This window comes from Pygocentrus nattereri, chromosome 22 (genome assembly GCF_015220715.1).
Source record: "Pygocentrus nattereri isolate fPygNat1 chromosome 22, fPygNat1.pri, whole genome shotgun sequence".
NCBI classification, from domain to species: Eukaryota; Metazoa; Chordata; class Actinopteri; order Characiformes; family Serrasalmidae; genus Pygocentrus; species Pygocentrus nattereri.
The window spans coordinates 19,973,362-19,985,514 of record NC_051232.1 but is presented as its reverse complement, the minus strand read 5'-3'; the positions used below and the strand labels follow the sequence as shown (position 1 = coordinate 19,985,514).

Below are 12,153 nucleotides of genomic sequence, written 5' to 3'. Positions count from 1 at the left end.
GGCTTTTTTGTGCATTTAAGCCAGGGGCGTCCAAAGTCCAGCTCCAGGGCCGAATACAGCCCAGAGGGAGAATTTAATTGGCCCCAGGCTTCAGGTTTACAGTGCATTTTAAATGGCATGTCAGCCAAAAATGTATAGAATTTTTTTGGTTAGCTTGTCTCACAAAGTATATTTTTCAAGCAAGAACACATGAACAGAATATAATTAATACATCAGATGTTGCACTGCTACTGTTGAACAATTTAATTACTTATTCTAAACGTTAATTGATCAAACCGTTCTCAATAAACAATCCAACAGTAAAAGAAGCCTCATGCATTTTTATGCAGTGATAGGAAACAGAAAAGCTCTGATTTTGATGAACTGGATTTTGCCAGCACTGTGACAGACTTAGGTCAACAATCTTGCATCAGAGGCTATAAAAAACAGCACGTTGACAGGTCTCAAGTAAGCATGTTTAACATCTTGCAAATTTTTTCAACCTGAACGAGAACATATTTAAAGAAGTCTTCTGAAGAACCCAATCCACATTCTGCTGATTTCCGTGGCCATTCAGAGGTTGCGCTGGGCGCTGGAGCCTAAATCCAAACACCTAACAGCACAAGAACAGCAGCACATAATAAAAACACAGATGTGCTTGAATCAAACATTATTTCTGAAATAGTTTTATTCAATCTCTTTGTAAATTTCATTCACAGCAGAAGCGTAAGTAACATCAAAGACAGCAGATCATACATAAGTTAAAGAAACTGGGGTTACAAGGGCAAAGTCTAAGTGTGTGCATGTGTGTGTCAATGGGTTTTTGAGGTTCACAACACCATTCCTCCACCCATTATCTCCAACCTCTGTAGGATAAGAAAGAGAAAACAATTTCAGACACAAAAGCAAGAAAAACGTGACCTTTTGATCAGAGATTCATCAATATGTTGAGGCCTACAGGCACACGCGCTCTGCTATCTTTGCACCATACCTGTGGTGGTTCAATGAAGGCGAGCCAATCTGATGAATGTGTTGGTAGAAGACCCATCGATTGACACTTGTAGACTGCCAGTGCGGAGCCAAGTAGGTTGCCGATGAGGTAGACCAAGCCCTGGAGCCACTGCTGACTGGAGCTCTCCAACAGTTTAAAGGCTGAGAAAAGGAAACACTATTAAAAACACTACATAGAAGTGGTGTTCTGGACAGTAGTGCTCACTGAGAATCATTCAAACCATATAAGCTCCAAGCGAATAGCAATTATCAGGGCTTTCTATCATCACTACCTCTGGATATTGCCTTTTGATGCAAACCTTATACCTAATTGAACATTAAATGTAATATATGGCTTAATGTCTCCATAAGAAAGTGAATTACACCTGGGCAACATCAAAAATAATTAGCACAATATTTTTTAATAAATAAAAAAAAAAATCTTGATGACAAATGTATCACAGACTGCAAGTGGTTTCCAAAGCCATCTTTACCTGCTGTTCGCCATCATTACAGCATAGTTCTCATAATTTAACTAGCCACTGGGACACGCAAGCTGTACAGACAACGTACTTTACCATAGCCTTTTGATGGCACCACTATAACTCAGACAATAGAAGTGAATAAAACAATGTGTACATATTATTAATATTATTACTACCTTTCTTCTGATCCCGTTTCCCTGTCATAGATGGGGATCAAAAAAGTTCAGAGCAGGCTGCTCTACGCTAACCCCTACTCACTTTAGCTCTCTCTTACTAAAGCAAGCTGGGGTTCCAGAGCACTTCAGTATGTATTTACGCTTCCATGCACTCAAGCCAAATGTGAAGTACAATAAGGTGAAGAGTCATGGGGCAAGTATGACTAGCATTACTGTTCATAACAGACAGGACAAACACGTAGCTTCTTCACAAACTCTCTCTTTCACGCCCTCTAACAGAAAAAACGGACTATTGGACTGTTACGGGAAACGTAACAGTTCTCTTTTTAAAACAGTGATTACTGCCTTTTACATATCTCCATCAGGTTATTATCCATCACTGATAACGTCTGGTTACAGTGCCCAGGCCTACATAGAATACACCCTTCCTAATGAACTAACAGCAATCTGGAAGGTCAGCTTTAATTATTTTGCTACACAGTAACATTCAAACCTACTTATAGAATACACTGTATTATTTTTCATTTTAATTGTGAAGCCAAAAACCATGAAATGCCACGTCATGCAATAATGAGAAAAAAGGGCTAAACATATCATTCGTACTAGTTTTAATGAGCGGTTCCTGGGACACCTTTCTAAAATTTGTCTTAGGAAATAAACATTTAAGCAAGGCTCCAAAGTGGACATTTTGACTGGCACTACATTTCTGATCTGACATCTACAGGTTAGGGTGTTTTGTGGTGTGAAAGCATGTGGTTTTGAGGGGCACTTGCTATTTGCTATTCTGTTCAGGCACCCACTGGCCGATACAAACTGCTAGCGTAAATATAGGCCATTAGTGTGCTTGGTTAGAGGCATAGCTAAAATACAGTAGAGTCAGGTGTTACTCACTGGCAGACATTGACATGAGTGCCTGAATGGGCCTCCAGGCCATCATACACACCATCATGATGGGGAAGATGGAAATGGTGTTACCAGACATGTACATGATGAACAGATTCATAGGAATCTGCTTCAGGGGGCCAAGAGCTATGTCCCAGCATCTCTACAAAAAAAAAGAAAGAGACAACAGATATTACGCCAAACAAGATAACTGGCTTTTGAACACAATGACATACAACCTTCTGCACATTTACATATTATCAGCTTGACTGATGATTAATAATGCCAACAACAAAAAGGGCTTTGAAGGCTAAATGATGTAAATAATGCTATGAATTATTGTAAGAACTTTTGTACACCTCTATTATGTATACATTAGTTGCAACTTACTGCATATTATGCATCATCTTCATGTTTATTGTTCAAACATCAGTCAACAAACGGTACATGCTCCTCAACCAAATAGACAGAAAACCCTGATTGTCAAAGACTGTGCATTATTTTTATATCGTTACCGTCATCATTATTATTTTTATTACTATTACTACAACTGATGGCATTAGTGTTCATTGTTTTATTTTCAAAACTTCAAATGTACTTTCAAATTTCTTTCTGTAAAAGCTGCACTGTGAAAAGGCTCTGTCGCCTCCCTGTGGCACAACCAGAAATTTACTGATATTGATTAATGATTTTTGTTTACAACTGCTAAAATAAATTTTCTGAAATTTGATATGATTTTTTAACTCCCTAAGCACAAATAAAACAAAAAAAAAAGTACACTTCCTGAGAAAGGAAATCACTGAGTCAAAAGCGTGTTAACTTTGCTTGGAATGAACCCACCAAAATGATCAGACACTACAGGTTAGAAATTACACACTACTGTAACTTCAAAACACTCATCACAGATGCCACTGAAATAAAAGATGCATGCAAGTAAAATATTAAAAAATAATATTAAAAAGTAAAATTCAAATGGGTGGGAAAAATACAAATGGGTGACTTTTATTCATGGAGATGCCATGTAGTTGTAGGAAAAAGTAAAAATCTAAAACATATGTTCTATCAAAAAAACAATTTTGTAAATAAATATATTTAGAAATATTTGCATTTACTGTGCCACAGCATCCCAACTGTAGGCTGTGGCAGACCAAATGGGACCCTGTCTGTAGTGAGTTATTCCTGGACGTGTGAAAACAGATCATTTTTGTAAGCTTTTACAAAAAGTTCAAATATTTTAGAATATTAGAATAAATATTAGTTTTCCTCTCCGATCATCCTGACTATTGAAGCAGTTTAGACACTTCGTCCAGCTTCTATAATTCCCACACCATGAACAAGAACACAGTTGAACACGTATCCCATCTGTTAAACACGGTCTTCCCGTGATTGTCTTTTTACCTTACCAGGCCACCTCCTCTACCCTGCAAGTTTCCTCTGGTTCTTGTTTCCATTTTATCAGTAAGTCTCCTTTTTGTATTTTCAAGCTGAAGAACACACTTTTCTCAGTATTTAACTGCACCTTCAGAAAAATGCCAAAAGTTAAGCTTACTAGTGTGTGAACCACAACAACCTGTTTGATTATAGTAGCTGGAGTTTTGTTTATTTATTGGCAGAGTATGAAGCCAAATGCACTCTGAAACATACCTTGTGACTACAGTTATGCAAATAGAGTTTGGAAGATTTGCAGTTTGTGTATAATGAGATTGTCAACTCAACTCAACTTTTGGCAAAAGAATTTTCCTTTAAGTTATTAAGAAAAAAAATGTATGGGGAATTGAGTTTGGAGCATCAATTTGTGTTTGTGATTGAACATTTTTGCTCATCATCCCAGCCCTAATCTTGTTTTAATTATCATCATCATCATCATCATCACTACTACTGCCATTAACATGCAACAATTTCTACCACTTTGGTCTGTACTCCTCTCACTCTCTATGGGAATCTTACTTTCTCCACAAGGTTGCGGTCGGTTTCCTGCACGCTGGTGTCGGGCACTGGTTTGTCCGAGTATCCCACAGGGTACATAACATCCCCCTCCTTACTCTGCCTGTCCCCTCGGCTCCTGCACAGAGGAAGGAATCAGACCCATGTTAAACGTTCATTCAAGCAGGATGGACAATATAGTGACAGAACAAAGTTACAGGGATGCATCGGTGCCAATTTTTTTTTTCAGACAGAGTACTAGTACATTTTTAAGCATTCATTGCATTGATACCATACTGAGAAACCATCCTTAGAATTAGGTAGTTGTTCATGTAAATGAGTGCAATGTACTCTAAAAATTAAGTCAATAAAATCCAGCTGATTTTAAATGACGTGCTTTAGCTAGCTGTGCTACTTTAATACCTTGGACTGAGTAGCGCTACAGTGGAAAAGAAAAGTGCTTCTGTAGAGTTGAAAGTACAAGTCAAAGTTTTACTCCTCGCCTCTATTTTAACAAGTTTCTGTAGCTCAGTGACAACAAGAATCACATCTGAGACTAACCCACCTAATTAACCTATGTTTCGAGTGTTGTATCTTGCTGGGAGTATTTTGTTGTTGAGCTGTAGTTAAATGTCCTCTAAGGCCAGAGATAGACTATGCGATTTTGGAAATCTTGTTCTTTGGTGACTCATACTTCATGTTTGAACAGAACGTCATGTAAAGACAAAGCCTAAGATTTACATGTGAAACACAGCCTGTACAGAGAATCTAACACTGTGTACTACAGCTGAAAGAAAGCAGCGATGTACACAGTAGAACCATGTTGTCGCTACAGTCTATTTTACAAATAACATAAAAAAATATTACTGATTACACCTCACTTTTGAGTTCAGCCAAACACTGTAAGCCCAGCATAGAAGGACTTTGGTAGTAAATGTCGACTGTTTTCTCCTCCATTTAGTTGTCCTGTGTGTCTCCACTTTTACTGAGGAAGCAGTTGAGACTGTTAGTGTTTAGGAACAAACTAAAATCACACAGTGTATTCCTGCCAAGGCAGATTGTTTACAGTGACCGACAGCCTTCAGTAACACTCCTCTGTGTGAGCAGAGCCTGTTTCACGGCATTTGTTCATCAGAGCAGCAGCTACACTCGGCTCATGTCGCATCTGGTATCGGCCAATTTTTATGAGTACGAGTTAGGTGTGCTGTATCAGACTGATACCCAAAACAGGATCAGTATCAATGTACACCTGCAATGTTGTCACAAATTACATTATGATGAGCTCTACTAAGCATGTCCTAGATCTTATCATGACCTGAAAAACGATCATCTGCATGCACCATTTGAGAACCTACAATGCAGGGAGTCCATCAGAGTGTAATCGTAATAATCGTGATGCAGTAAAATGCTTAAAGCTTTATATGTGGCATTCAAACTTTATTGTGTCTGCTCCAGTCCATCGAACTCCAGATAATAATATTAATTTGTTAATTAATTAATTAATTATATAATTATTTATTATTCATATAATTTATTAACTTAATAATGTATTAATAGGACAACTGTGTAACAATAAACACAGTGTAATAAACTGATATTTTTACCCATCCAGCTCTGAGAGTTCCTCCAAAGTTCGTAGCGGGAGGTAAATACACTTACCTCAACATATAACTGTGCTATATTGATCCAAGTGTGGGTGAGTTACATGCATCTGTAATTGTGAAAAAATGACAAAACTATTCCACCCTGCTTACCTGGTGTTGCCCAAACTCAGCTCCAGGGCCCATTTCATCCTCTTAGGTCCTCCCGCACCCCTCGTGGACAGAGCTCCTCCTTGGCCCCCTGGTGACGACATGATGCCAGCCTGGTAACCAAATGCTAATTAGCCTAATAAACAAATAAAGAAAAGTTTTCAAATATTTGCCCCACTTAGTCCCACACACCTGAAGTTATGTCAGGATCATTACTGCAATGCAAGTGCTGTTTTTTTAAGAATCTCAGGGCAAATTTATTATAGATTACTCTACTGTTCTACAGGAAAATAATATAGATAAAAATGTTATAGTGTGTGTGTGTATATCTATATATCTATATCTATATCTATATAAATATAAAAGTGAGAGATAGAGAGAAAGAATATATATTATAAAGAAGTATTAAACAGTACCATAAAAATCTTAAGATTATTATAGTGTTAATGTAGTTCTCTCTGTAATAAATTATTTATTATCCTGCTTTGTGAAATCCCACCTGTCAGTTCTTTGTCAATGTAAACAATACAGAAAGCATCAACATGGAAACTAGGGATGCACGGATATGGGAACTGTGAGCTGATGCACATATAGTATATCCCCAGGAGTGTGTTTATGGGAATTCTTGACCATTCTTCCAGAAGTGCATTTGTGAGGTCAGACACTGACGTTGGGCGAGAAGGCCTGGCTTGCAGTCTCCACTCTAATTCATCCCAAAGGTGTTCTATCAGGTTGAAGTCAGGACTCTGCAGGCCAGTCAAGTTCTTCCACACCCAACTCGCTCATCCATATCTCTATGGACCTTGTTTTGTGCACTGGTGTGCAGTCATGTTGGAACAGGAAGGGAAGTTGGGAGCATGAAATTGTAAAATCTCTTGGTCTGCTGAAGCATTAAGAGTTCCTTTCACTGGAACTAAGGGGCCGAGCCCAGCTCCTGGAAAACAACCTCACACCATAATCCCCCCTCCACCAAACTTTACACTTGGCACAATGCAGTCAGACAAGCACTATTCTCCTGTGAACCACCAAACCCAGACTCGTCCATCGGATTGCCAGACGGAGAAGCATGATTGGTCTCCACTGCTCTAGAGTCCAGTGGCAGTGCTTTACACCACTGCATTCGATGCTTTGCATTGTGCTTGGTGATGTAAGGCTTGGATGCAGCTGCTCAGCCATGAAAACCCATTCAATTAAGCGCTCTACTCTGTTCTTGAGCTGATCTAAAGGCCACATGAAGTTTGGAGGTCTGTAGTGATTGACTCTGCAGAAAGTTGACTATCTCTGCACACTATGTGCCTCAGCATCCACTAACCCTGCTCTGTCATTCCCAATCGCTTTCAATTTGTTATAATACCACTGACAGCTGAATATTTAGTAGTGAGGAAATTTCACGACTGGACTTGCGCAGGCGAAGTCCTAGTACCACACTGGAATTCACTGAACTCCTGAGAGCGACCCATTCTTTCACTAATTAAAAGAAACATTACTTTAAAAAAAGCATAAACTGGGATGAAACCAACTCGAATGGCATAATAGAGAAACGGAAGACATTTTTGTAGGATAACAACACTAAAACGAACCATTTGCATGATTAACGGATTCGTTCTTTGCATCGTGAAAGGGTTCTTCGGATGATAGAGGATGAGCTGCAGAAGGTTCTATATAGAACCTTTTTGAAAAGAGATCCACTATTATTACAAGCCAAAGAACCCTGATACTGCATAGAACCTTTTAGGTGAAACTCGATTAGCTTTACAGAGAAATGTAACACATTTTTCTAGGATTACACCTTAAAAAGACGGTATGAACGCGGTTTAAATTAATAACGTTTTGGCTTTTAAGCGCGGAAGCCCAGCATCACCTGAAGGTTAAGCGTTGCCAGAGCGCAACAGCCAAGTTAAATACTGGTCAAATCTAAATCTGTTGGCAAAAATCTGCCGAATACTGAAAATGTTTCCATATAATCCCGCATCCGTGATGGAAACGGCTTCGCCAGTTAAAGGTGGAACGGGACAGTTCGAACAAGCAGCTGGAGAACAGGGAGCTATCTTGAGCTTCGTGACACATTAGCGTCACTAAAGTTACCCAAACCGCGTCTCCTCTGCATGTATTTTCTGTGTTATAGGATATAATATACACAAAACTGAAAACGTGTCTCTAATATTAGTCTAACGTTACTTATTTTACTAACACACACATTAGCTTTAGCACACTAGCTACAGTTAACGTCAGTTAACAGTTGCTAAGACAACGACGAACAGCCTCACCGTCAGATGATTACAGCGGCTACAGAAGGACCGTCCTCTCTTTCTCTCTGGGGCTCCAACAGCAGCTTTGTTGAGCTGTATATTAAATTAAAATGACAGAATTGCGTATGACAGCTTTTACACTGTTCCCCTCGGAGCGTTATGAGGCCGCTGACGCTGAAGCCGTAGCAGGGACACATTGGACAGTCACAGCGCCATCTGTTGGACTCATTCGCGTCCATGTTCTTCTTCTTCTACTGACTTGGGCTGAGAGATACTGCTGTGGTGTGTTGCTGCCTCTTACTGTTTAGAGACGGTAAGAGAAACCTTGTAGAGAGAAGTATTACCAGAGAACTTGTAGAGAGAATTCCCACTCTGTCCTCCGGCTTTCTTAAACGCTAGAGTGAATCCAAAATGAACGGGTTGATATGGAGCATTTAAAACGGCGCCTCATGAACGTCCATGACGTCAGTGAGTGAGAACAGCCAATCAGCTGCTCTGCTCGCCAATCAATCATCACTCTCTAGCAGTAAAGCCCGCCTCCTGCTGTCCAAAACCAAAAAGGAAATATATAGGTTCATTTTCTTTGGGTTTTTTTAACCTGCAACTATATAATTTCAGACAAACCCAATATATTTATACCAATTCTGTCCATTTACAGCTGCAGCACCCTGCACCAGGCTAGGGCGAGCACTGAAAGTTCTCATCTCATCACTATGCACATGAAAATAGGACCCATGACCTTACGCCCTTGAGTAAACATTTCAACAGTATCTAGAGATTGAGCTGTTACACTCTTAGAAAAAAAGGTATGACACTGTCACTGGGGCAAAACTCTTTTTGTCACTGGGGTGGTACCCTCAGGGGTACATCTCGGGTTCCTTTAGTCAGGGAACATAACTGTACCATAATCCACTGAAGTGATATTTTCTAAATGGACTCCACACACCCCATTAAGCATTAAATATAAACATTTGTTTATAAAAAGATACAAATGTCTGCTTTTCCACTAGGAAAAACGTATTTAAGGTGCAGAGTTGGACCTTAAAACCACTGTTGCACCTTTGAGGGTACACTTACATTGTTTGTACCTTGATGAACGAATCATGAATCTGCATGGTACCTTTATTTCCAACAGTGTATGAGATGCTGTTCATTTTGTGTTTATGGGTTAAGGTGGAGGTGAGTTTGTCTTCTTCCGTGTGATGTGCAGTTACTGAGTGGTTTTTGCTCAGCGGTCTGCTTTCCTCTTAGTGGTCTGTTGCTTTAGTAAAAAGCCTCCTACTGCTTCATCTCACACATGCTCTCACGATGTACTACTGTTTTTCCTCTTCTTAAAAAGAGTAAGATCAGGCAATAAGATCGGATTTCAGCCCGCACCCAACTCTATCAGATTCCAGCTTCAGGGAGATGATTTCAGTCTAAACAGATGTAGAGAATCGGGCTTAATTCGAGTTTTTAATCGTGGTGCAGTACACAATGTGTAAACAAGGCGTTATTGCATTTGCACTTAATCAATGGTTAGTTTGTGCAGTATATTGAGTTCTATGTAATATAACATTAGTTTGCTTCTCAGATTAATGTGACCTGATTGCACAGGATGCTATGTCATATGCAAAAGTTTGGGAGCCCCCGGAAAAAGTACGGTTTTGTTGATTTTCTAAGTGAAAATAACAAACTTCTGCATATTTTAATACATAATTACTACTTAATGGCTGAATTTAACATGGTGAAATAAAATGAAACCTCAAAAGTTATGCCACATTATATGTTTTATGTCCCCCCCCCCAAATTTGGCAAATCAAATGGAATTGTGCAAAATTGTGCAGAAAAATGTCATATTCACGTATGTTTTGCTCTTTCAACACAGCACACAGTGACAGTCAGGTAGGTAAGTACCCACACATTACGCAAACCACATTAACATAAATATTCCGCATTGCTACTGATGACAAAACATTATTCATTAATACATTTTTAACTATCAATAACAAGAAAAGTTACTGACGTCGCACATTTTTCGTAAATGCATATTTGTTATGACCGTCCCATGATATTTAATGACGCAGTTTTTTATGATTATTAACTAAGTAGAAATGATTCAGCCAAATGTACCAAGTTTGTGGAAGATATCAAGATAATTAGATCTTCTGTCTCATAACCCTGGAAGCTGGAATGTGTGTAAGGTCATCGGATCCGTCTACCACAGTGTGTTTTGTTCCAGATCCCCTCATTTAATACATTTCAACCTTTTCTCCTCGTCTGCACGTGATTTTGTCCATGGTCTTTCATAATGAAACAGACTGTTTGGAATTGTCTCACATGCTCTCAACTCTCACTCCCACACATTTTAAAATGTAAGAACTAAAATAGTGCAGCCCCTGCCTGTATCGTGCATTCGTTTGGTGGTTTGTTCTCAGTGTGGTATGTTTTCCTCTCGGTGGTCTGACGCTTCAGTAAGCAGGCTTAAGACCTCACATTGTAGCCACCAGTAATCTGTACACATCCTATTTATTAGTGGATTATGAGCACTGAATTGTTGTAATTTATTTAGTGTAAAACATCTTAAGTGTAAAACAGTGTAGTGTCCACAGAAAGAGTACCAATCTGGAATTGGTGATGGTGGCTCAAAAATTTGCCCTCATCCCTTATGGCCTGTCATGTTTCAAACCTCTGAATGTTCCCTAATGCATCTGGTGGTGTGCTTTGTCAAAGTCTGGTTTGTTGATAGCAGAATTTACTTCTACCACAGTCTTTTCAAAGTCTTTTCACAGGAGGGAATGCTACAGGCTTTGCTTTCTGCACATCCACCAACAGAACAAGTTGGCTCGTCCATTAAAAGAACAAATCGAAGCAACAACATTTGCTGGGCCATTCTACGAAGGAGAAGTGGATGTTTTGCATCCCTTAACTTGTTAAAGTTTGATCAGCCCCTACAGATTGTGGCCTTTATTCCACTTGTTGAAAGACATTAGACTTTTTTAAATACAAAGCCCATTTCTGGGAAAGTTGGGACATTATGTGAAATGCAATATAGTCAAGAATCTGTGATTTGTTAGTCTTGAAACTTTATATAATTGACAAAGGTACCAAGAAAATTTCCCCAAACCTGTCACTGACCACCTTACTTGTTTTTGTATATATGAACAAGTTTAGAATTTGATGCCTGTAACACACTGAGAAAAGTTAAGACAGATGCATGTTTACCATTATGTTGCATCAAACGTCCTTTTATTACACTTTTAGTCATTTAGAAACTGAAGATACTAATATTTCCAGTTTGGAAAGTGGAATTCTTGCCCATTCATGCTATATAAAAGACTTAAGCTGTTCAAAAGTCAATGGTCGTCATTATCTCCTCTTCACCATGCGCCATACATTTTCAAAAGGAGACAGATCTAGATTGCAGGCAGGCCAATCAAGCATACATGCTTCCTGTGTACTGTAGTAGCACATGTAGAATGAAGTCTGCAACTGTCTTGCTGAAATAACCATGAACTTCCTAGGAGGAGACATCAATGGACAACAAAATGGCAGCAAATGTGTCTCTAAAATCCCAATGTACGCCTCCGCGTTAATGGTACATTCTCATATATGCAGGTCACCCAGGTCGTGGGTGCTGATGCATCCATACCCTGACAGGTGTTAGCTTTTGTGATTTTGTTGGTAAGGAGAATTTGACTGTATATTTTTCCCAAAAACTAGCGGAAACGTGAACTCA

General features: G+C 39.1%; 1 protein-coding gene across 2 annotated transcripts; it reads right to left on the bottom strand.

Moving 5' to 3' along the window:
• Positions 1-649: 649 nt before the first annotated feature.
• emc4 (ER membrane protein complex subunit 4) lies at positions 650-8,675 on the bottom strand. 2 transcript variants are annotated; one of them, XM_017683992.2, is made up of 6 exons: positions 8,454-8,675; positions 6,190-6,299; positions 4,460-4,574; positions 2,522-2,675; positions 971-1,131; positions 650-845 (listed from the first exon to the last, which is right to left on the bottom strand). In XM_017683992.2, exons 2-6 carry the CDS (start codon positions 6,288-6,290, stop codon positions 810-812), a joined length of 567 nt encoding a protein of 188 aa, XP_017539481.1. In that variant the 5' UTR covers positions 6,291-6,299; positions 8,454-8,675; the 3' UTR covers positions 650-809. The 2 variants fall into 2 exon arrangements, with proteins under 2 accessions (XP_017539481.1, XP_017539480.1); XM_017683991.2 differs by having other exon boundaries at positions 6,190-6,322; positions 8,454-8,673.
• Positions 8,676-12,153: the final 3,478 nt, after the last annotated feature.